The sequence below is a fragment of the Ammospiza nelsoni genome, chromosome 1 (genome assembly GCF_027579445.1).
Source record: "Ammospiza nelsoni isolate bAmmNel1 chromosome 1, bAmmNel1.pri, whole genome shotgun sequence".
Classification (NCBI taxonomy): Eukaryota; Metazoa; Chordata; class Aves; order Passeriformes; family Passerellidae; genus Ammospiza; species Ammospiza nelsoni.
Genome location: NC_080633.1, coordinates 92,052,775 through 92,079,377, shown reverse-complemented (window position 1 = coordinate 92,079,377; position 26,603 = coordinate 92,052,775). Strand labels below are relative to the sequence as shown.

Genomic DNA, 26,603 nt, shown 5'->3' with positions numbered 1-26,603 from the left:
ATGAATGAGTTGATTATTTGAATATGTCCTAAAAATATTTTGTTTTCTATAATTCAAATACAACACACAAGTGTCAAATGAAATCCTATCATTTGGTATACAGCAATTAAGTATTCCAACACAGATAGTAAAATGGAGTTTTCTATGTCTGTTCTCTTTTTAGGTGATACACTATTTTGGTTTAGGGTCTATTTTTAAAAATATGATTCAGGTTTTTTTTTCTTTTTATAAATTACCTGATAGAAGCTCTTACAGGTGCATTAACTGTGATAACTAAAAAATCCCTAGAAAACATTTATCTGGTGGATTGCACAGCTGATAAACCATAAACAGTGAAAGTATCTCCACAAAGAAAGAGATCTTGACTTGCAGACTGTGATTAAAAAAAAAAAAGTCTACCTTCATCAAATATTAAACTTTAAACAAATATTGTAAGTTTCAGCTTAAGATTCCCTGCATCTATGAAGAAGATGTTACTTACATCTCATAGGAGCATTACTTTTTACTTTCCTTTGGCAGTAAAATCTCTGTTTTTAACTTATCCATAAGGTGCTAAACACCTTTTACTCTTTCAAGGACGACAATTCTTCTGCCAGATAATAACCACAGATAGGTTAACAATCTTATGTAATATTACTTTGAATTCAATCCTATTTCCTCTCAACCTTGAGCTTTTGCTGGGTAATCTATATTTGCTGTTATTTGATATCTTCACACAAATCTATCTGAGTCTTTCCTATCATCTCATTATGGGAATGGTGAAGTGGTTACTAATTATGAATCTGTGTAACAGACATAAAAGTTACCTGATATACCACTCATTATTAACAAAAGAAGCCATCTTATTGTGAACAATGAGTTAGTAAGGGGAAATTAGCAAGTGGTGAAAGTACCAGAAACACTCTGAATAAAGAAGTAAAAGCCTCTGTTTATACATTCTAAGAATGAAGCTTAGAAATAAACCCAACATTTTAGGTGTTGCTAACTTTCAGGTAAACAATATTATTGTAATTAATTTTAAATATTTTGTTTAAATATAATTACAATTCTATATAAAATCATAAGGTTATCTTAGAAAAATAACTGAATTCATGAAAAGTTAAAACTTTAATTTTTCAAGAAGTTCCATTATTTTCCTTTATTTGACCACCAGTGCCTATGCATTCAGATGACCACACAGTGACAATCCAGCAAGGAATGCCTGGGAAGGTCTTACAAGTGGATCAAGCAAGTGATGCATTTTGCTGTTTTGTTAAAAAGAAAGTAAAAAATATAACCACCTGAACTGAATACAGCACGCACTCTGGTTTTTCACGTTGCAGCTTTGTTAATGCTAATTTAATCCAGTTTGCCACTCTCAAGTGAAAAAAGAAGATGGGATTAAAGACTCAGAGTGATGAATAAAAACCCCCAAGTTTCAGCACAAAGAATCTTCATGTGTTAAAAGCTTCAAACTTCTCATCACTTCTCTAGGTGACTTTTTTGTTTTAAATTTTGGGTTTTGTTTTTGTTTGAACAATGGCATAGTGAAACTGCTTGGTTAAGAACTCCCTCCGTTAGTAAAACATGTAAACTATTCTTCTGCAGAAGAATCACTCAGGTTTAAGATTCTTGCAAACATACTTTTCCCCACCTCAATATGTTAATTTTTTTAAAATAAAAATTGCAAGTATTTCTTTTGTAGGACTTGACACTCTTCTCTCCAGCTTTGTTTATGAGACTTGGACTGATTCACTTAAGGAATATCAATAATGAAGCAGTTCTACACACACCCTGGGAAGCAGCTGCAGTGCCCACAGGGTTAGGATGCAGCTGAACATCACTGCTGAGCAGCTTGGTGGCATCTCAGTACTAGACTTAGGTATTAAACAAATGTGAAAATAAACCATGCTGTGCATTTAGACCTGGAGAGCACAATTGTCTTTAAGTGGACAATTGCATTGATTTCTGTGGAGTATGCAGGAGTTGGAAATTAAGCACCTTCTATTTTTCTTGGAAAACTGGGGACATAATGGATAATTATGATGAATAAAAATGTGTCATCTCAACAAGTTTTCACTGGGTTATGGCTCTGCTTTTATTAATGATGGCAAAATTGATTGTGTGAACACAAGCAGACCCCAAAGAATGAGTTCATCCCTTTGAGTTATACTTTTCTCGTTTATATCAGACACTTTTGACAATTTTTTATGACTTTTAGCTCTTTTTTTTAGAATTTGTGTGGCACTAGCACAGATTCCTGTAAAAATAAGTGGCAATAATGTTAGAGAATTAAATCCTGCTGTTTTCACATAAATTAAATACAGAGGTTCATTGCATGCTGTGAGATCTCCTGTAGTGATTTCTTAATATCCTTTAGATCATTTTTCAGAGTTAATCTATGGGTAGTGTAAAAGATGTTATCATTTCTCCTGTTTCTATAAGGAGGCTTTAAAAAATGTCTGCTGTTTCTACTGAAGAAGAGGAAAACATTCTAAAAATATTACCTTAATAAATCTCTGGCAAGGTTGAGGTGTATTTGCTTCAGTATATGACATAACTTTTTCTAGGATCTATTCAGCCTTATAACTTTTGTCTGTACTCTTTTTTCTTTACCCTCAAGAAAATGTCATTTACTAAAATAGAAGCTGATCAGGCTCATGTTAAACTCAGTAAGAGAACTGCTGTTGAATTAAATAGGAGTGAGATCAGTCTCAGACTGAACAACAGTGAGAACAATTATGGAAGTGATTATACAGAAAAGGAAGATTAAAATTAACAGCTAAACAATTAAGTAGGAAATAAACTGAAGAATACACACAAAATTAAAAAGGCCAGATGAAAAACACAAACAAAGGCTCTGGTTTCCAGAGACAAAGAAATAGATTAGAGGTCTAAATCTTTTTGCAGTTCAATAGAAGTTGAGTGTCTGTCTGTTGGATTTTCTTTTAAATTCCTGGCCAAAACTAAACAATTTGAGGAAAAGGATTAGGCAAATATAAAGTTTAAAGACAGGAAACATCCTCTCCCAGAAAAAAATAATAATCCTACAGCAAACCAAGACAAAACCTGGAGTTTTGGGGAATGCCTGAAGAGTGTAAAGGGCATGAATAAACCATATCATCAGCTACTATCCAAATATCAAGGCCACATGCTATTTGGTAGTACAGGGTCTAGTCCAAGAGCCTCTTGCCCAGAGAGAAAACCACAGCTTTATTGGTGGTGCTGTCTACATGTTTTCCTTTCAGTCTGTTGCCTCAAAATTGATTAAACAGAGGAAATGCAAAGCGACAAGCGAAGACAAAGCAGAAATAAATAAAAAGACAGAAGGCTCATACATCTTCTCCCTCTCTCTGCTTTAATACTAGAGACAAGTCCCTCCTTTTAGACCTGCACTCAGCCAGCTTTTGGAGTTTTAGTAAATTGCCCACCATCTCCCTCGCCCTGCAGACTGCTTCCATCCCTAGGAACCCAATCCCCAACAGCTCACAAGGGTCTTTTCCTTCCTGTTCCTCATGACAGACTATAAGTCTCTGTTTGATGTGTTTTTCAGGATGTCTCTCCACTCTTACATAACATGGCAATGCCCATCCTACAGAGGTTCAGGGTTTCCCTAGAAAGGGTGAAATGCATGGAGTTCCACCTTGCCTAGCTGTTCTCTCAGCATGGCAGATATAAGAATATTAAATAAGAAACAGTAAAAAAAGAAAAAAACCTGCCTTTCACAGTGTTGCAAGGCACAGAGTCAAAACTGTTCATGACCCATAATTAAGAATAGTACTGGTTGAAAATGCAAAGTGCACCTGAATATCTGGATACATTTAAAGGTCACCTTTTAAAATGCACCTTTGAGAAGATATAAGGTTTATAACATCTACAGTTGCCATAAATGCACATGTCCTCAAGATATTTTTCTGAGAAAAACACAAATTCTGGGTAGTCACACACACACTTAGTAGTGAGCTGGACTTTGTCATTGGTCTGTACTCTCTCCTTCTCTCTCTCCATCCCACCCACTACTTGTTTTTTTCTTTCCGTGCAAAGAGTGTTTCCAAATGTCCACACCATGGCTGAGAGCAACCAACTGAAATCTAAGACCCTGAGCACACCTTGCAGTATGCAAAAACCTTCATGTTTTTTTTTTCTTTACCCAAGCCAAAACACTGACCAGGCTCAGTGAGATCACCTGAAATCTCAGAACCTCTGTCTAGCTTTGGCAATTCACATAAACAATGCTAACAAGTGAGATGAATAAGACAGAGCATGCTTTATTTTAGTGCCTATGCAACTTACAAGACTTAAATCCTCTTATATTTTATGTGAGACCCTTGCAGAATACTTTGGATTGTAAAGGATATTGAAAGGCAATTTCTATCTGCAGAATAGGTATTTCCTATCAAACATGAACCCTATATTCAATTATTCAATACAGATCATTTGCCCCTTCCCAAGCCCTGCAATGATCCAGTGCAGCACACTCCCCAGGAGAAAGTCCTGCTGCACATCAGACTACCAAGACTGAGGAGAAGAGCTGTTTACTCTACTACTACCTAATGAAGGAGGCCTTTTTTCTCACTATGGTTGAGAACAACGTAGAGTACTTTAAACATCTTCAGCCCCAACTTAATAATTATATTTACTTGTTTGAGGAAGATGCATAACAGAGAAGACAGTGGTTGTCCTCAGGACCTAGTAGTTTTTTATTCAATAGCAGTACCAACTTGGAAAGACATTACTCATCTTAAATGTAAATCATGAAATTCTCAGTGGAGTGTATTACAGAAGTCTAAACGTTATGATCTTATCTAATATTCTCGCTACTTTAAGTATCTCTATTTAGTATGTCACTTTAAACTCTATTCATAGGATATGTCACTAGCATTGCTAATTTTGAGTCTCTCTCTTCCATATAATGACTGCTTTCAAATATGCTTCCACTTGCTTGCATTTTTCCAGTTGGCATCACATCTCATTTCACATCCTTACTTCTAACTTTTTTTTTTTTTTTGCTATGATACCATAGTGGTTCTGAGATTAAAAACAAAGACAAATCACTCTCCTTCTCTCTCTCTCTCAAATACTTTGTACTTTGGCATACATATGGACGTAATAAAATATGGTATTTCTTTTTCTGTGCAACCAATAAAGTTGCTATTAAGTAAGACACTGTCTAATGGTTCAGTAAAACACTGACCACTTTCTCAGAACTCGCTTCTCTGGATCATTCTAATTTCATGTAATTTGAGTTATAAAGTATGATACCTAATCTTTAATTCTGACATGGAACTAAATTATGTTACATTTGCTATTATGAGTTTTTACTGTGAAAACACAGAATTATTATGTATTTAATTATACTTGATTACCTTTCCATAGAAAATAGGCATACCAAGATAAAAATGAGAGTGTTTAGGAACCAATTATCCACTCTATCACTCTGTCACAGAGTCCGCATTTTATAATTTTAAAGACTAATATAACACCCTTATTCAGCAAATTATTTTACTATAAGTTTAAAGTGCTCACTGACTCTCAACTACATGTAACACTTGTTTCTATGTTTCAGCATAATAACTTATAGACCACCTCCTCCTACACCCAGTGCCTTACAGAGTGCAAAAGTGGTAGTGCAATTTAGCAAATAAATCCTCTGAACCTTTCAGGTTTTACTGGTGTAATTTTGGGTCATGTGTCAGTGTCCTTGGAATATTACAGCATTAGGCTTATGCCAGATATAGGCATCAATTGTTGAAAAGTAAAAAAAGAGCTGATGGAGCAAAGCATTTCACCCTCCAAAGAGCACTACAAATAACATGCTCTAGAGGAAACAAATCCAACAGAGTTGAATGTAATACCTACAACCTGGAAACCATATTTCCTGAATTTGTGAGGACAGAATGATAGAATGGCCTGGATCGTAAAACACCTTAAAGATCACCTATTTGCAATCCCCTTGCTGTGGTAGGAACACCTTTGTAAACACAGAAGTTTTAAGAACCTTCTATAAGTTTGCCAAAAATTGTCACAATATTAAACAGAGACCATATGTAACATATCCAATTAAGACACTGGCTATTGTGTATATACTGCTACTCTGGTGAGACCTCATCACTTCTGAAACACAGACGACAATGAGGGTGATTACTTGGTTGAGACAGGGGATAACACTAACAACAGCTTCATAGCTTTGCATGTGTTTATAAAACTTGAATGAAAACTTTTACTTCCCTTCCAATATCTCCTTTCATTGACATATGGTTCTTCTCTGTGTCTGAGATACAGTTGTTACACCCTTATGACTTGCCTCAATGGCTTTTTATGATTGTTCTCAATTGTAACTGGCTCTTTTTAGAGATTTAGCCACAGTCTGAAATAAAATAGGAATTTTAAACTAATCTCTCATGGCTAGAATGAGTAAAAAAATCATGCATTTCAAGGGAGATGGATGATGAAGAGAGATTTGTCCTGGCCTGATCCTATCAGCACTTGTGAGTATAAGCAGACCTTATGAAACCACTAAGCATATTGCCCACTCAGGAATAGGGATGTTCATGGAGCCAAATGTATACTCTGTGGCCAGCACTTGGTGGATGTTTTGAGGAGAGGAGTAGAGAGAGACAAGAGCTATTCAACAGGTTAGTGTGTTTGCCTCCTGCCTCCCATAATTATGAATTTCCCAGCACTAATTCAGTTTTCTAGATACAATAAATGTGCATTGCCACAGTGAATGGTAGCCATGTAGAGATGATATCTAAGACGAGCATAAGCTATCCCAATTACAAGAATATAATTGGATGAAAAAATTAAAAACAATTGTTTTAATGAGTAGGATGTTGAAAGAAACCTTCCTACTGGGTGGCTACTGAAGGATTTGTTGCATCTATGACTGTAGTATTAATTGCTGACAGAGCTGGGGTTCATAGGATACATCAGTAGCCATGCACAGGAAAACACAATCAGAAATCCTTCTGTACTGGACTAAAAACCTGGACAGCCAAGACTGAGAAGAAATCTTAGACTCTGCTCTGTTTATATAGCATTTAACTATGTAAAAACAAATAATTTAATCTCTGCTTAAGGCATGAGGTGATATTTCTTAATCAAAGTTTGCCTTTAGGACACAGCATTCTCCCCCACCCCTTTCTTTTACTGGTCATCTAAGTCAAGTAAGTGTTTTACTCAAGGGAAAATCTACCCCTCTATGGCAGACATACAGACGTAATATAATGCTACAGATACAAATTGGAATATAAGGAAGAGATACATAGGATTTGACAAAATAAGCAGCCCACAGTTAAATTTTGTTGCATTTAGAAAATGAGACCAGCGATTACATTTTGAGAGGCAGATTAGAGAAAAATCGGAAGAAATGTTCTAGCTCAGAGGCACAGGATTTTGGACATTGGTTCATTTTTCAGAGTTAAAGCTGAGCTGTCACATGTAAAACAGGACTCAAATTTAGTCTTATTTAGTCATATATAGGTACATGTGGTTGGAAATCTGTTTCCTAGAACAGCTAGATGCTGATAAGTACCTCTGGTTCCCACTTTCCTTCTGTTCAGCAGTGCATGGCTGTTTCCAGAGAAGGGTTGTAGCCCAGTCATACAATGGTCTGCAGCCTGGCATGGAACTCAGGAGCTCTGGGTACAAGCCCCTCAAGATTGAGCAGACATCAAGACTAAAAAATTTCATCCCATGCCACTAGATCCTTCTGCAATGGAGGATGAGAAAAGAATGGGGATTGACAACAACAATGAATTCCTAATGACACTTCTGCTCCATCAGCAGCTATTTCATGAAAAAGGACGTAATTTCTGGATAAAAAATGGATTATGCCATCTTCCACTTTCTATTGGCCCCATTGTATTCACAAAATTGTAAGTAGTTTGTGAGAGGTGAAGAGCATCATCCTTTTTTAATCTTTAAAGGATCTCTTTCTACTATCTGTACTGAGAATGAGAACGCTAGTTGTAGGAAGACTGGATATTTTTTCCTTCTCCTTTCCTAAAGTTTTCCTAAAGTCTCCTTTCCTAAAGCTCCTAAAGTTTAAGTGTTTGAAATACACTTGTGTCCAGGCCCAGCTAAGGAAGGTAAGACTGTCCTTGTACATTCACCCATAGTATGTCTTCTAGTCCATCTTGGCATGTATTATGGAATCTCCAGTGCTTTGAAATGGTCTAACTAAAAAGATCACATGGTGTTTCACTTCTATAAGGATTCTAATCAGTATGGACGGCTTCAGGTGACATATTGGGATGTATTTGCATCAACTAGCTTTAGGTACCCAACTTTCATGTTTTGAATTTTCCTCTTGAAGTAAAATTCCTCTCTTGCTAGCCACGACGTCAGAAATTCAGACTCTTAAAAACAACAGGTGCTGTGAATTGCAGCTTTCTAGAGATGTGAAGAAGAATCAAAATGATAGTGAAGTAACTCCTGAGTAAGTGTGATAATTTTAGGCAACGGGTCAAGCAAAGTCTTAGAATTTTTTGAGAAGATATTGGATAAATTTAAATGCTGTTTTGTACTGCTTCTGGAAGGAGTATCCCATCCCTTTCTTTGAAAAGACATCTGTAAGTCAGAATAACTGCATATTACATCAAACAATTATGACAAGTTTCTAGGTGGACATCTTTGATTTGGTTTCAGAGTTGCTTGTTTTGATTTAACTAGAATGTATTCTATATGGATCTAGGCTTGCAGGAATTTATAGAGACTGACTAAAGAGATCTAGAGAAGCAGCAGCCATGTAGTTTAAAATAATATGGAATGTATAAAGAAGTAGCTTTACAGGTATTACAAGTTGTCCTGCCACAACCCCAAAAATCTTCTTTAGTAAATCATCTTTCTAGATATGATTTCAAAACAAGAATATACATCTACCCTTTCAGTCTGAGGTTAAATCCCAATGCATTTGAAATTTTGTATAAAAAACCAATAAGGACAACAGCAATAAGATCAACAAGAACCACCACCACCACCATAATGAAGCTTTGTACATGTCTTAGAATTTGGTCACAGATAATATCCCAGGAAAGAGCTACAAGAATCAGTGATTTAATGGAATGACACATCCAACTACTGAACTTTTCCATTTGTATTTTCTGTTTCCTGTAAGACTGAATTCAACAAGAATTGAACTAGAATATATGGAATTACTTACTGTGCAAAGTGTCTCAAATGTCTTTTCGGAGACGAAGGATCCATCAAGACCAAAAAGAAAAATAGATGCATAAGAAAGCATCCCTCCAAGGATAATAAGGTTGTTCATGTAGGGACTGGACATCTTTATTAGTCTATGGACAAAAGGTGATAGTGCATTAAAGAGGAAAATGTTACTGCTAGGCTACTACAGCAATAAAGAAGAGCTTTTTGTAACCAGGCAAAGAGACAACTCTTCTAGAATTCCATGAAATCTAAAGGCATGCACAGTATTTGCTGTTTTATATAATTTAGCATTGTTTCAGGTTTTTGAATGCTTAGTAAAAAGACCTCCTGATGGATTAATTAGCTAAGATTTACTGATGGATTAATTAGCTAAGGTTAATGTTATTAGCAGTCAGTCAAACATTAAATAGTAAATTACATTTTTCAGAAAGTATAAAAGAATTCAAATACAGTCTGTTTCAATGTGAGTATATTACCCAGTGATTTCAATTAAATAGTTCTAAAATACCGCCTTTCCACAGTTTCCCATTTTCCTTACATGTATATGTAGATAGATATATTTACATGACTGGTTCTACAAACACGGCATTAAATACGAAGGAATTTGTGATAGAAGTAACATGAATGTCTTACTTCTGATTTCTGTTTTTGATGTTAAAGAACAAGAAAGCACTGGCCATGATCATTCCTAGGATGGTGAGGGCAGAGAGGATGCTGTAGAGAGGCAGGGAGATTTTGCGCAGCTCCTCTTGTATAATTGTTTTGTCCTTTGGAGGCTCGACTCCTAGAATTGCATGAAGAAAAAAAAGGCTAAAGTTCAACCAGATGTAGAATTCCTGCAAGAAACTTTTCCTCACCTAAGTACTATACCTTGAATTAGCACACTTAGCAACTGTGAACCACATCAGTAGCTGATGAAATCATTGACTTTGACAGACATATGTTAGTCACATTGATTGACATGAAGATTTGCATTTCTGGGGCAGGCAGATATCCTCTTTGGAAGAAGAGACACAACCATACCCCAGTGCAGAACCCCATACATGCTAACTAGCCTCATTTTAAAATAAATAAACACTAAAATGCATACTTTGAGTGTAAATTTTAACAGGAGGTTATGCTTTTCTGAAGCAATTGACAGAGCAATGAGTAGAAAACAGAAAGTTTCATTTCTGTGCCCACTGTTGTTGCCAGAGCAAATTCTAACAGCCTGTCTGGACATAAGCCTTAGTGTAGAGTCACTTGGACAGGGATTGATGGCCTTGGGGCTAAAATGTGGTCCTGGGCTTTGGGCATGGTGGGGGAAGCTCTGGGAAGAGGGAAGGGAGAGTTGTTGGTGCCCTCAGGATTCTATAGAAGGGAGCAATATGGAAAAATGGATAGCAAAAGTTTTATAGGAACAGATCCACTTTGCAGATGTGGATTTTAATGTCTGAACTTAAAAACTATGTTTAAAGCTGTGTACTTCATTGACAGTCAGCTCCAACTAATTAAAGGCTTCTTGGTTTAATGAGGAGAATCACTTTCCGACAACTGCAATAAAGCTATGCATCTCTGACTTCCCACACTCCATTTCACCTGCTTACTAATTTTTTCCTTGGTGCAGGAGATTGGCAAAAGGCCTTTTGCATCACTGTCTTCCTTCAGAAACTGATTTGTGTGCTCTACAGTTCCTGGGCCTCTTCTTTTGCATCAGATCTCCGAAGGGGCTGCAAGGGCCACAGGGCTGAGCAGCTCCTCTCACAGCACGGCTGCAGAAGTGGAACTGCGAGTACCTGACTAGCAGCTGCCATGGCTAAACTTTACAGCCACTCTTCTGCCTTGCACCTAAAAGAATATTTGAGGATTTACACAATAAAATAGCATTACCTTTAAGCGTTAAGTTGAAAGGATTCAGGCCATGGAAACTGGCTATCCTTTGTCCTTTATGCCCAACTTTTCAGAAAAAAAATTCCTTTAGATGCTCACAAAAAAAGTGACAGTGAAGGGTCCATTTGTTGATTTAATATTGGAGAAAAGTACCTGAGATTTTCCTCTTTCCCTCCACAAATTTTATGAATTTCCATGTATTTACAGTCCATGGAAATTCATAAAATTAGACAATTAGCAAGCCAAAAAAACAATAAAATACATGCCTGATTTAAGAACTAACACTAAAAAATAAAGCTTCACCCTACTGCTTCTACACTCTACAGAGTACATTGATGGTTTGTATTTATTAAATATAAACACACAGTGAGTCAACAAAATTTATTTACTTGTTTGTGCAGTAGCCATTCAATCCTGTTGGTGTGGAATTTTGTCCAATGGTTTAAACAGGAACATTTTTACTACTCTCTATTTTAAATACTTAAAGCTACTAGGCTTCCACTGACTGGAAGTCAGTGTCTTCCACATTGAATATCCAGCTGTCTCAATGAACAGCTAAGATGAGTCAAAGGAAAAGAGTCCCTGTGAGTCACATAATACATCTTAAGAATACCATAAGACAGGTTATGGGTGGAAAGACCACCTTCAGAAGTGGTCAGAAAAAGACTTAGCAGTCTTGTCCTGAAAAAAGACTGTACAGAGACTTTTCCCCATCATGTACTGTCTGTGAAGGCAAAAAGTTATGAACAAATGCTCTCTCCTGTAACTTGATTCATACTACATATATTCTCTGGAAATTAATAGACTGAATCAATATTAAACCACATAATTAGTTCCTCCTTGCGGCAAAAATAATCTGTTGCTTCCAGACTGTGGCAGGGGGGACAAATTCTGTACTCTTCATTTCCAAAGCCTCATTCCCAGAGATGTGAGAGAAGTTTGTGTATCTGTGCTCTTTTAAGTCCAGCAAGGGAGATCAAAAGGAAGGATGGACAGCTCCAGCAGATGGACAAGTAGCCATGAATTATATCACTGCAGTGAAACTCCACCCATGCTCATGCAAACCTTGGGTGTTGGGGCATTGGAGAAAGGTGTAGTAGAGTACAATAGTACAACAGCTTGATGATCATCCACCTCACCAATCCCAGGGGAAAACCACACAGAACTCACAAACCCAACTTCACTTCCTCTCACTTAACTGTACCATAGCAGAGCTCAAGATTAAATCTTAAAATTTAGCGTTGAAAAGAATGTATATGTCTATATTCATCAGGAGACACCCTTAAAACTCATTTCAGCTCACACCTGGCTGCCATGACCATGGGTTCTTAAAACCATGGGTATGCTTGCACTCCATCTGTTTGAGGGCCGGGAAAGTCCCCATGTTATATTGGAGCAGCATGGGATAAAAAATGGCAGGGAGATACAGCAAGAAATGCAATATGCCTGCTGTGGAGCTTCAGAATGCTGCTGGTCTGAAAACCCTCTCTGGCCCTGTTTCCCATGGGCCATGTTAAAGCCAGCCTTGGTAATTTGAAAACCTATTTTCTAGCTACCTAACAGGCACCTCCCAAAGAAAAACAACTACCTCCTCCTCACATCTGTAAACACAGAACATGAGAGCAGCCCTCAGGTGAGATGAGCTGTGGGAGTGGGAAATGGGGATGAAATAGAACATCATTTATTGGTGAAGAACCTGCTTCTTGAAATATCAAAGATCATTTGTGGACACACACAAATTTGATTTTGCCCTATCATTGAGATTAAAACCAAGTATACAATATCAAAACACTGCAATTTTCTGTTCAGAATTCTATTTTTAAAGTATTTTTTCTCTTTTACTTTCTACAGTGTCACAAATGTGATATTAAAAATCCTAAAACAGTTTTTTAAGAGCACATAGTCTTACAAGCTACATATAGCTATCTGTATCACTCCTGTACCTCTTTCCAGTTTTGTTTCCTACCTTGGAACCTGATGCTGTTGTTGATTATTACCAATGTGTCATCCACAGCATTGTATTCTCCCACCTTTACTTCTTTTTGTTCTGCAGAGAAACAAACAAGAGTGATTGTTTACGGTAGTTCACATGTTCTCAACTATTTAACTGATTTTTTCTTTTTTGACAGTGTGTCAAAAGGAAAAGAAATATGAAAGAATAAGGCATGGATAATTAAATCAGAATGCCAGACAGCTAACATCATTAAAGTAAACATTTCTGGTACTTGAAAGAAATGTAAAGCATTTTTAAGAATCATTTACATAATCAGGAAATTTCTATTGGACACAGTCATCTCCAGCTTAAAGATCACAGAGTTTCTTACTGGCTCACACTATGCAGGACATTTTTACTGGGAGAACACGCACAGCTAAGTCACACATTCCCCTCCCATTTAAACAACTAGGACATCTTTCTCTGTGAAGTATTTCCCAGGAGAGTCATGGTGGCAGGCTCCCCCCACTATGGAGCAGGCTGGCCAGTTAGCAGATATGCTGGGAATCAAATCTCTTACTCTGAGTGAGAATTAGCAACTCATTAGTGCCCTGACTGCAAAACACACTCTTATATAATTAAAGCCAACGTGCACTTGAGTTAAAATTTTACGGTTAGCCTCATCTGGTATTTTGGGACTGCCATCACATCCATGGCCTTCTTGTACCTGACAGAACAGAGTATGCAGATAGAGGAATTTGTTTGTTTGCTGCCTTGGCCACTCTACCTGGATCTCTGGCATGCATTTATCCCACACTTTTGATAACATCTGGCATCAATTATTTTCTGTTATTTTTGTTGAGCTTTTGGTATGGTTTTCAAGTGCAAGAGCTTACTGAATTATCATTTTTACACTAAAACTTTTACATTTTGATGAGACTTACAAACCCCAGGCTAAAGATTTAACCACTGGCTAAAGATTTCTTTGAAAAGCTGGCTCAGCAGAGACAAAGATTTCCTTTCAGGCCTTTCTGTCTGGGCATGCGCAACCCAATTTACATTTAAATTCCGAGCTCATGACCCTATTTGTGACTCTGATTTTGGGAGCTGATGATCTTGAGCTAGATGGCAAATTTGGAAAGACTATTTCACCCAACAGCTCCACATTAACCTTTTCTCCTTTCTCACTCAAAGTGATTTTGCCTGTTCAGCTCTGCTGAATAGAGCATCTAGTTCCATGTTGGTAAAATCTACAGTCTGACTAACACAATTATCTGAGAGCTCACAGGAGGCAAAATTTCCTTAACACAAACTACTATTTTTGTTGTTATGTTGTTATATCTATTGTTATATTTTTTAAATTATCTACAAGAAGTTGTAGACTGGGCTGCAAATCTGACAGAGGGTCCTAGGCTTTTACTGCACACCCATCAAGAGCTGAAGTTTGCAGTTCTGAAGACTTATTTGCCTTTCCCATGACTATGATCCACTTGGATGGACCTAAAACTAGTTTGGAGTAAAAGCAAAATCCCCTGGTGTCCAGCAGCAGTTGGACAAAGCCCATCCGCATGGTATCACACACTTTAGAAGTGAAGATAAATTTATAATTTCTGTCACAGATGAAACATTCACTGTGAAATAGATAAACTAATCAATTATTGACAAATAAAATATTCCCAGTAGTCATCTAAAAGCTAAAATGGTTAATGTGAAAACCAGAACCAATCTACTTCCATTTGTATTTGTAGCATGACAGCTGTTACCTGTAGATCTAAAACATCAAAACACAACCTAGAGAGAAGAGAGAAAAACATCAGGACGCATATTGAAAAATGGTGGGAATATTAGATACCAGATAGTCCACAGCATGTCTTGACAGCAAAAGGGGATGACACACACCTTGGTGTTGGTCTAGGCCCAGCTTCACAGCAACAGGCTGAAGCCTCATAGCTCTGATGAGAAGGGAAATGAGTAATTGCTCGGCAACCATTTGTGTATGGAGAATTTACTGGGGCTAGATGAGATGTAGGAAGTACATAACAGGTGGAGAAAAATGCACAAAACCCATGTCTGATTACAGTACTGAAATTAAGGAAGTTTTTCTGTGATTATTTCATGTGACAGATGACGCCATTTCTTTTCAACATTTATAAATTCTTATATGGTTTCCTTCACAGGTGAAGTAACGCTGAGAATGTGCCTGTCCTATAACTAGCTAGCCTGGGTACCAGGACCCAACCCTTGTAGGAATGGACCTCAGTATTTAGAGAAACAACCTTCCATAGCAGCCTGAAGGGCACGATTTGTGGACTTAGAAACCCAAGAATGAGTTTAAAAACCCCAATATTTACTACCAAGAAACCCAATATTTACTACCAGGAAACAACATGATCAATACCTTGTCCCTTACCAACAGGAAAGGACAGTTCATAGAGGACATGCCACACTTTATTGAAGTCAAGAAGAGCCATAAAGATATTTGATATCCTAAAGCAGTGACTACTGTGGAAATTAGTCTGTGAGAGAAATAAAATGTACTTTTATTGAGAGGAAGGATATACTATCTGTTTTATGGTGTGATTACAGGGGTGCTGAGGGGAAGACACAAAAAGGCTTCTTGTGATCCTTTTTCTCCCAGCAAGGACAACTACAGCTGCTGGCTTTTAAGATCCTCAAGCAAACGTGCTGGTCAATGACAAAGCCACTTCCAAATATTAATTAAAGGAAGCAAGAAGGCAGGACTGTGGTTCTCTTCTCTCTTGCACAAGTCAATACAGCTAAGGATGGGACTGCAGGCTCACTTTTCCATGCGCCATTCCCTTCAGTTGCCTTTGGAAATTCTGAATTATTAAATTTAGTATAGTATTTGTATAATGTAGCTCATATATGTCAGACCTCTGAGTGTTAACAACAAAAGGACAGGAGAGAGTAGAACTCCTTCAAATAAACACCAACAAAGTGCTTTTCAGAATATTCAGAATATGATGTTGGCTTCCTTCTCTAGTGCTTCTATTATTTTTAACTAGATCTTTCTCTAATCCTAATAGAGACATTGTATTGAAGTTCACAGTAGAATGCAGAAAAAAAATATGAGGGAAAATGTACTGTGGTTGTGAGATAATGTTTGTCAGTACCATGACAGAAGTGGAGAAATTTCAGAACTTTAATCTGAAGCTGTTCTTTCACAGAGGGACAGGAAAGTATAAAAACTAACCAACCCAGATAAAACTGGCCCAGAAAAATGTGACTGTAAATTATGCCTATAATTCTCATGGAATTATAAACAACTCTTATTGTTAATTAATTGCCACAGAATAGATTACTTAAATGGTCAAGATGAAAGCCTTCTGCCAACAAAGAATGAGATACTCTTACAGGTATATTGAAATGTTTTTCTCTACATATTTTATGACAGAATTTTATAGCCCACTTTAAGCAACTCCACACAAATTGACTCACTATCACTTAATTAATTAGCTCACATTTCACAAAGTTAGTACAGAGGATTTTCAAGAGCATATCAGGTAGTTACATGTTCTTGGTGAATAAAAGCAAAAAAAAAAATCCTGCAACTGATGTCAGCTGAATGAAACAAATTTACCAAAATGCACAGCAGTATGATGATTGTCAGTTTGACTGTTATCCACTTACACTGAGAATTTCCAGATGAGACTATTCTTAGTTTCAGTTCCTTTCACTATATGTCATAATTTCTATTTTCACCACATTTTTGTAAGTGTACTTATTCACACCTCATGAAGACAGTTTCTACTGAAAGTGTTTAAGGATGAGAGAAATGCATTTGCAATGCATAAGAGATGGGACAGATGGATTTCCTTTATTTTCCTCTATGTAGACAATGCTGTCTAGCTTTCAATGACACTGCATCTAATAACACCCTCATTGTTAAGCTAATAGCTTAGCTAACTAAAAACTAAGCTAATAGCATCCTCAGTTATGTCAGTCTGACTGCAAATAACTCTCAGGGTGATGCAGTTAAGCCAACACAAAAATGTTTATATCAGTATAAGCACCAGTACACTTTATGCTTATAAAGGCCCCTCGGAAAAACCACCATATCCTAAAAAGTTTCAAAAATATGTATGTTGATGTTCATATCCATTCATTAAGTTCTGTACGTCTGCTTGGATATACTCAAGCAAAAACTATGTCTGTGCTACAATGAAGCCAAATTACATGTTTGTCCTAACATCATTGCAGTGCCTAAACCACATGGCTCCAAATGAAGATTAAGGATGTCAAAGCTCATCATAGCTTACCATAGCTTGACACAACTAAGAACACTGTTATATCACTGCAGCTCTTTATAAGCTCAGAATTCCATGCAAACCACAAAGAGAAATATGAGCGAGTGATGAGTATTCAATTTCCAACAAATATGAAGTAAATTTTAAAGTAAATTTAATAAACTTAGCATGGACTATTCTCCAGAAAACTAAGGGTCACAGAAGTTTCTCATCTAGAGGACACAGGCTGTTCTTGATTTAAAAGCAGAAGAAAAATGATATTACATATAGCTGGAAGCTATATCTAATATTACTTTCCTGTTCCTTCTAAAGTACTGCTGCTACTAAAAAGTACCTAGGTCTTAGTTTATTCTGAAAAACCATGCCTGAAAAAGGTGCTGCCCCGATGACTCCTCCTTGAAAAGTTTTTCAAAATTTTTTTATATAACCTCTCCTACTCATCCACACAGTTAATGATCACTGTACTCCCTTAAACTTTTCTGTTCAACAATCCCTTCTCCCACTGTCTTCCAGATGCCCCTTTTGCTTAACCATCCTAATTCAGTGGGAGTGATTAGATGCTTAGCCTTTTAGAAAATCTTGCTGCATAATCAGCACTCAGCAGCCTGTCTCAGGAACCAATATTATTAAACCTTGTTCTACAACAGAACCATTTAGTTTCTGAGCATTACTCCTTATTCATGCATCACAACTCAACAGGACTGCTGGCAGTATAGGGAATACTTAGTCATCAGATCTCAGAAGAATTTTGGAAGAATTTGCCAACAGGTGAAACTAAGCATGGTCCATATGCAGCTGAAATACCTGAAGAGGATGGCTCTAAAATTTGGAAAGATTTTCTGGTGATTTTAGCAGGGGTAAAGTTAATTTTCTTCACAGTGGCTAATACAGGGCTGTGTTCTGGATTTCTGCTGGACACAGAGTTGATAATACAGCGATGGTTTTGTTCTTGCTGAGCAGAGCTTATACAGAGTCAAGACCTTTCTGTTTTTCATACTGACACCTGGCAAGGGGCTGAAGGTATATGGGAGGTTGGGTGAAACACAGCTGGGAGAGGTGATCTCAACTGACCAAAGGGATATTCCAGGCCATATGGCCTCATGCTCAGGATAGAAAGTGGGGGAAGAAGGAAGAAGGAGAGGATGAAATGACAGCATGTGTCTTCCCAAGTAAACTTTACATGTGATGGGGTTGTGCTCTCCTGGAAACGGCTGAGCAGCTGCCTACCCACTGGAAGTAGCGAATGAATTCCTTGTTCTGCTTTGCTTGTGTGCATGGCTTCTGCTTTTCCTACTAAAGTGTCTTGTCTTTGTGTCAACCCCTGAGTTCTATGCTTTTACTCTGCCAATTCTCTCCCCAGTCCTGCTGGTGGACAAGTGACCAAGTGGCTCTGTAGGGTTTGGCTGCTGACTGGGGTTAAACCACTACAGATTTTAATCTCAAATTTCAAATCAGTCTCCTAGATATGAATGAAAAATCATCCACTGCACAAGTACTCACACTTCCAAAGACACACCTGACTTGTCTTAAAGCTCACCATTAGCAAGCTACTGGCAACTTGCTGATATGTTTAGTGCGGCGAGTGAAGGGTGCTCTGACACATTACATTATGGTGTCCTGAGGCTTGTCTCTCTCCAATTTAGCTTCTGCTCACACTCTCTTTTAAGGAGTGAATGCTTTTCTTTAACACTTTACACTGCCAGTCACCTAGCAATCACTTGTCACTGACGGGTCTTAGGTCTTCTTTCTCATTCCCTCCATGGCCTCCTGGGAAGGCTCCTGAAGAGATGATGTGCTGCACTGAGCGACAGCAATCCTGTGGCCAAGAGTGTTCAGAGAGAAAGTCACGGGGAAAGAAGACTGGTCAAACACAAACAGAGAAAACCTTAAGCTGGAGGAGGCCAAAAACTGATGCCAAAGCTGAGAACGCTTCCCATATTTCATTAAATCCTGCGCAAATTGCCTGCAAAGTCTCTGCTAACCTGCCCTACCTGTCTCACTGGTTTTGAAAGCCGTTTCATGAAATAACAATCTAGCAAATAACTGGAAATGCTGTCTCAAATGCCTTTACAATAATGAATGAAGCTAACAGTCAGGAAAGCTAATTTCCTTCAGAATAAATACTGAAACATTTCATGTTGTGGATCATGGAGAAAGTCTTAGCAAATTAATGCAATCTTAACTTTCATAATGTATCCTTGTTAGACAGGACTGAGAAGCTTTTAAGTTATCATTATCACATATCAGCAATAACCAACACCAGTTGAAAGTTTCCAATTAAAAAAAAAGAATCACAATAGAAGCTTATAAATAATGAATGAGCAAAACCTTTTTCATTCACTCGCAGGCAACCATTTCTTTGTTTAAAGACAAAAATGCTGAGATTAAGAATCACAGTTCAAATAAGGAAGAAAATGTCAGGTCAGATAGAAGATTATTTTTCAGCAGAAGCTGCCAGAAAAGAAAGACTCAAGGAAGAAAAACATGTTACCTTTGCAAGGATTTGAATTGTGACAGTTTTTACCCTTGTAATTAGAGTTTTAAAATTTGTTTTGCCCTAAGAAATGCTGCTTCCATCTTTAACTGCAGCATAGCTATTTCCTTCATTTATTTATGTATTTTATTTATGAAATCCTAGATTTCATTGCTTTGGAAACATATAGACACAGCATACAGGAAATCTTGAGTTATGAAAGCAGTATATATAACAAGTGATAATTACTCCTCACAGCCAGTTCTCTGGCTATAAATCTTTCAGTCACCCATAAAGCAAAACAGACAGAAAGGTCAGACCACACAAAGGTCAACCAGGGCATCCTTAGAGTCAGGATAAAAGCTAAGGAGTCTTAACCCTGGGTGTATTTCACTGTGTTAGTAATAGTATTTTGTCAAAAGGACAAAGCAAGTAAGTAGTACATAAAATATAATTAAATAACCTGAGTTCATAAAAGGATCTAGTAATTTTGCTGTCCAAGAAGATTAATCTATAAAAATTTCAAGAATTTGCATTTTTATGAGCTTTCAAAAATTATTTTTACTGATTCTTTTTAAACTTTGTTTTCACATTCCTTATTATAATTCTGTCTCTTACTTGGTTTGTTAGACTGACTTCTAGCTCTGAATAGAAATTTAGTAGTATAGTTTATATGGATTTAACACCTACAGATATTAGATATTTATATATTAAGTATCAAAGAAAGAGCTATATAATGAAATAAAAAACAAAGACTATGTTTAAAACAATTATTTCTTTAAATGTGAATTATTAACACCATCATTATAGCTTTCATTCAGGAAACTGAGAAAGGTATGAACAAATATAAAGAAATGAAAGCAGATCATCCATGAAGCATAACAACAGTTGTGCTGAAGCAAATGAACAGAGCTTACATTATTTCTTCTGAATAGAAGTTCCTGTTTCTTAGGATGCTTAATAAAGTCCTTGGTAGTTTGAAATGAGGTTGCTGCACATGAGATCACACTTTTTCTTGGATTTAATAATTGTAGCATAAAATCTTCACTGATAACACAGTGTATAATCTGAAATGTATGTCAGTAATTTGAATAAACTCTAGTAAGTAAATTAAAAGATAAAAATATATATTCAAGTGGATATGGTATGCTTATATTCTAGGATACATGGATATGCAAAAGCTGCAATATATTAGTCTAGCCAAGGGTTGTTCTGTTTTACTGTTCATTGTCTTTTATTTATTTTATTAAATTTTCAGAGAATGCAAATCCTCATCATTCTGGGAGTTTATTTGCCAAAATAAATTATTCTTTAAAATCAAATGGTGTAATTATACATGTCTTATTTAATATTAATATTTATCTAAATGCAGCCTGGTCTACAAAAATTGATATTTATACCATTTATCATCCTGAGTTACTTCCTGGCAGAGTCCAAACCCAGCAGGCTTTTCTTGACTCAGAATTTACAGTGGGAAATAACATTGTACATATAAAACTACAGGCCGCAGTCATGAGAAGACATTTGCTCTATTAATAAATGATAACTCAATTTCATTACTTGTTGTGTCATACACTGGTCCATTTTCTGCAGGGGTGTGTGAGCGAATCAGCCTGTGCAAGCCTGGGCTGACATCCCAGGAGAACTCCCAGGAGCTTCCCAGGTTGGAAAGGCCATCCAGGCAGTGACAGGTTTGGACATGGATACCACCGATGTGCAGAGAACCCCCCTGGCAGCAGCCCAGGGCCCAGCAGCAGCTCCATCTGTCAGAATCTCTCTGGGAGAGGGAGAACTGAAGGCAGGACCGTGCAGGGTGTGGAGGTGGCAGTGAGAGAGGCGGTGGCCACGTTCTCTTGCCTCCTGAGCTTGATTTCAGAGCACTGAAATGTCAGAGGCTGTGAGGCAGAATTCAAAATACACCATGACACTGCACTCATTCAAAGGTAAGGGACAGCAAACCACAGGAGTGCAGTCCTGCACCCATTTCAAAATCTCTGGTGTTTCCAAAGAAACCCAAGATGACAGAGCATTAGTGTATCCACATCTTTTATCCAAGGGGAATAAATGCAATTATTATGTCCCAGGTGTCCTGAAAACTCAGTCTGAATAGGCACAGTGCGCACTATCAGGATAGTCTGGCAAAAGAAAGATTTGAATCATTATGAAATTACCAGACTTCTTTTTTTTTTCAGTTATGCCAAAAGTTACTCATGAATTTAAATCAAATCCACCAAGCAGTGTCATTTAGGGAAGAAAAAACTGGGATAGCACTGCTGTCAGTCTTTTCTGACTTACCAGGGTAAAGTACACATGCAGCTTAAAAATCGAGACACCCAAGACAGTGACCTAAGCCCAGTTTTCCATCTGCTAGCTCAGCACTTAAGCTTTCCATATGAACATGAGAGATGATGTGATAGAAGATATCCTGACAGGAAAGACAGGGTCCCCAGGGACCTGGATGACCCTGACTCCAGCCCAGCTACATACTCTGATTGAATGAGAAAGGACATCAAGGTGACCTTTTCCTCCTCTGGTATGCTTAATATTCTAGCATTTCATTTGATTTTCTTGTGCATGCCCAAAAGAAATGTTTTGCTACAACTACCTAAGCCTATTACTTATGTAACTACAATTCTAAATTCAATGTAAAATATCAATTATTTTTTGCAGTAGAAAAAACAAATTTAAAAATCCACATCAGTTACTTAAAAGCCTGATGTGGTTACCTTTCCCCAGAGAGGCTTTTGTTGTCAGTGTGGTGATGCACAGCACAACAGTTTGACAGCAGCCCTGGTCTGTGGACAGCTTCAGCTGCCCTGCACATGGCTGGTAAGTCTCTGCCACTGTTTTTAGTGGCTGCTCAGACATACAGGAGGAGCTGCATGATGCACTTCTTGTGAGGGCTGGTTAGCCCTTGCTAACTTACATGATAACCAAACTGAAGTGCACAACATGACAGAAATAAAAATGTCTCCCAGAGCAGAAGATGTGTGCTTGACCAAAGGATGGCAGCACAATCACACCCCCCAGCAAGGCTGTTTTCCCTTCACTTAGCAAGGCATGCCTGCTTTCTGGTGATCCCACACCATGCAGGGAAGAAACATAAACTCCATTTTGGCCCATTTGGATGCACACCTATGATTATATAATTGGAGCCTTCCCTCACCTTGTGTCAGGGCTGTGTTCCCCTCCCCTGGCAAAGGGAGGCTCAGCACAGGCTGAGCAGCCTCCCACAGGCTGTGCCTGCTGTGCTCCAGCTGAGAGGCCCTAAACCAAGATACTCTGCCTTCTTGCTTATGTACTGCATCCTTAAAGTTTTACAGAGTTAAGAGGGTGTTATTTAAAGGTTGTAGTTTCACAGTTACCAAGCCTGAAAACGCAGGAGAGCAGCAGCTGCTGTGCATATTATGTGTGTTAGATCTCAGCTACTCATTATGTCCTTGAATAACCATTCTTGCCATTACACCAGGTGGCCTGTGAAAACACTGCAGCTCATGAAGAGCTTCATGATTCAGGGTCAAACCCAAAGGCAGAATTCCCACTGTCCTCATCCTAAGATAGAAAATAAGGGAGTTGAGGCAGTGCTGAACGCATTCATACAAAACTGCAAATTCTATGCTCTTTCCTGTCTTATGATTTGTACAGTAGCTGCCAAAGTTTTTATCCTGTACAAGAAATGCAGTTTTGAGTTATCCGGGCTGGTTTATTCCAAATACTTTACTCAGGACTTGTAGGGGAATAATTCAGGAAAAACTTTAGAGCAACAAAAAGCCCACTTGTGCTGTAACCTGCAACTACAAGTGATCACTTACTGAGATATAGGGGAGCCTACAAAGGCCCCCAAGTAGCAATATTCCCCCCTAGATCACTCTTTCAGTTTCTGCTGCAGAGATGAACAAGACAGCTGTCACTCTAAGAGCCATCAAAAGCCAGAGACTTTGAGATTTTCCAGCTCTAGCCTTCCCCTGACAGTCAGCTCCCCATGCAAAAGTCTCATGGGATCACAGATTGGATTTCCCTGTCCTCAGGGAGGCACGCTCTGTTCCCATAAGGGACAGGCTTGTCACTGCTACAATTAGGGACTGCACTCTAGGGAGTCAGAGAACAAGCGGTGTTACACAATGCCAGGATGCCTGTCTAACCCAAGAACTGCATGATTCTATGAGTGAGGAAAGTGTGTGTGCCTGGCTGCAAATTTCAGTGTTTTAGAATCATAGGAAGGGTCCTTAAAGATCATCTAGTTCCAAACCCCTGCCATGGGTAAAGATGCATTTTACAAGTAGTCGTGGCTGCTGGGAAATTCCTCTTCAAAATCTCTCTTTCTTGTCTGTCCCCATGAGGCCACCTGAGAAGTTTGGAAAGTTTGGGTTACTCACCAGGAGGAGGGATGCTGTAAGAGTGTAAAGATGTGTGAGAGACCCAGAGCCTGGGGCACTGGCTGAGGGGTGCAGGTGGTGAGGCTGTGAAGCCCCATGACCTCAAGCACTGGAAGAGGAGAAAACATGACCATGCCCCACTCAGTTCTGACAGGCTCTAAGAGACAGATCCAGAAGATGGAACCCACTCACGAGAGGCTGCTGTCTAAAACAGGAGTGGCGGGGTTTCCAACAACATCATTTGAAATGTTTTGTGTAGCAGCCCTGCCCAAGAGACCCCTACAAGGATATTTCTCACTCTATTAATTTCCATTTTATGCTTTTTCATTCTTTTACGTAAATATAGGTGAATTGTACACAGCATGAGACCAAAGCAGTTTTGAAACATAATGAGCAATTCAGAATTTAGCCGACCCTGATCCACACCTTTCATATTGATAGAGTTGTTTGACTTCCACCGTATCCCACAAGTACATTTTAGTAGGATGAAATCTAGTCTTGAATTACAAAATTTATCACCACTTCTATTTCATTATTTTTCATTTTAAAATCTAAAGATGTTAAAAGTTACACGGGGGAAAACCCTTCAAAAATAATAATCTTTGCAAAGAAAACTCATTAAGAAAACTATTTTGGTTTGGTCAGATTTGGGGTTTTTTTTACCTGTGAGCTGATCCTATGCTCAAGACAAAGAAACCACTCCAACTGGAACTGGCTAAAAGTCAAAGTTCCAGAGGAATAACTCATTTTTTCTGCTGCTTCAGCAAACCTCCATTTGTTTTAACCTGTTTTGAGTAATCTCTTTGTACTAATCCACTGGAAAAAAAATTTTAAAAGGAGGAGAAAGGTCCAACAGTGATTTCCTTTGAGCACTAATTAGGAACAACATTTTACTACAAGCAGAGAAATTACTGTAGAAGACTGTCTAAGACACAAAGAACAGTTTTAAAGTGAAACCCATTGATTTCATCTTTAATGATTGCTTTGAAAATTTTCTTAAAATATGGTATACGTCATCATTGTGTGGTTTCATTTTAAATTCTGATTTATTTTTCCTTTTATTTCTTCATCTGGGGTTTGAATAGCTACAGGAAGCAGACTAGCATTAAAAGAAAAAGCCTGCAATGGAAAGCTACAGACATTAAACTATAATTACTTCAAATAATAATGGATTTAATAATTAATATAGAGCAGTTATATAATACACCTGACAGACAGCTCTGGAATAAAGTTTTGTGGCAAAGCTCAGCCAGAGCACAAAAGTGTTTATGCATAAGCACAGCATTGTATTTGTGCATAACATGAAATACACTTCTCTAAAAGTTTCCAGAATTAAAACTGATACTTCCGGTACTAAGAGAAAATTTGACAAAAGACTCGTAGTTTCAGAGAATCTATTCTGCTCAGGAAATTGATAGCATACAGCAACATTGTCCCGTTAGGACAGGATTTATGCCTGGAGGAGTGAAATACAATATAAGGCAAAAATCCTTGCAAAGCTGATTAAAACTAGAAAAGCAGAAGTATGCATTTTTTTCTCATGTATGAATGTTGCAGTATGAGACTAAAGAATTGTAGAAATTTTTAAATTATTTGGGCATAAAATATTATATTAAATAACCCACATAGGATGCACAAAACTTTGGAAAACTGCTGTATAAAATGGATGTAATGGGTTTTTCATTACAAGTGGGATCAAAAGTAAAAAAATTGTAGTGCTTTAAATGAGAGGGATTGGTGTCTAACTGTTCTAATATAATTTTTTACCTTTTTCCTAAGACAATGTTAAAACTGTAGGTGAAGAAAGCTGAAGCTAGTTTGGAGTTTGAGAGGAAGCAGAATTTTGGGAGAAGGTAAGGCTAAAAGCCATTTAAAAACATTTTTAAAAGCTTTTCCCTGAAACTGATAGCAAAGTCGTAGAGTAACTTACAAAAGTCAGTTGTCCCATTAACTTCATTTCTGACAAGTCTGAAAGTCAAAACCACAGCAATTAAAGTATGAGAAGGGATTTTAAATTTTACCTGAAGTGAGTGAGTGAGTACAATCTCAGTGCATTTGCATCTGAGTAACTGCTACCAGTCCCTTGATATTTACAGCATTTGATGGAAATTTAAGTCATAAAATGTATCCAGAAGAAAAAAAAAAAGAAACAAAAAGACTGGGACAGAATGATAATCTCTTGGTAATCTATACAGTTACATACTTGACAATAAATCTTTAACTACCCAAATTTTGAGAATCTCAGTACGAAACTGTACTAAAAAAGTACTTCGGCACAAGTTTTGTCTATTCACTGTCTTATAAACAATTCCTTCTTCTGCAATAGCATGTACAGATTCATGGGAGCTCTCAATGCAAGTCAAGTGCTGTTAATTCTTTTCAGTAAAAGATGTGAAAATGTTCTCTTGCTTCCCTGTGTTTTGGGTATGTACAGAAAAATCTGTTACAAATCTCTTGTTTCTAGTTTTAATTAACTTTGATTTAAACAAGAGCCATGGGATGTAAGACAATAAAGGTCAAAACTCATGAGCAAGCAG

At 37.6% G+C, this 26,603-nt stretch overlaps 1 protein-coding gene across 1 annotated transcript in view; it reads right to left on the bottom strand.

Moving 5' to 3' along the window:
* GABBR2 (gamma-aminobutyric acid type B receptor subunit 2) overlaps window positions 1-26,603 on the bottom strand; it is a 456,178-nt gene that overhangs the window by 148,132 nt on the left and 281,443 nt on the right. The window contains exons 9-11 of the mRNA XM_059487462.1: window positions 12,983-13,063; window positions 9,781-9,931; window positions 9,143-9,275 (exon numbers count right to left, since the gene is read on the bottom strand). Of these exons, the coding sequence (XP_059343445.1) occupies window positions 9,143-9,275; window positions 9,781-9,931; window positions 12,983-13,063 (365 nt within the window). The remainder of the gene's footprint in view (window positions 1-9,142; window positions 9,276-9,780; window positions 9,932-12,982; window positions 13,064-26,603) is intronic.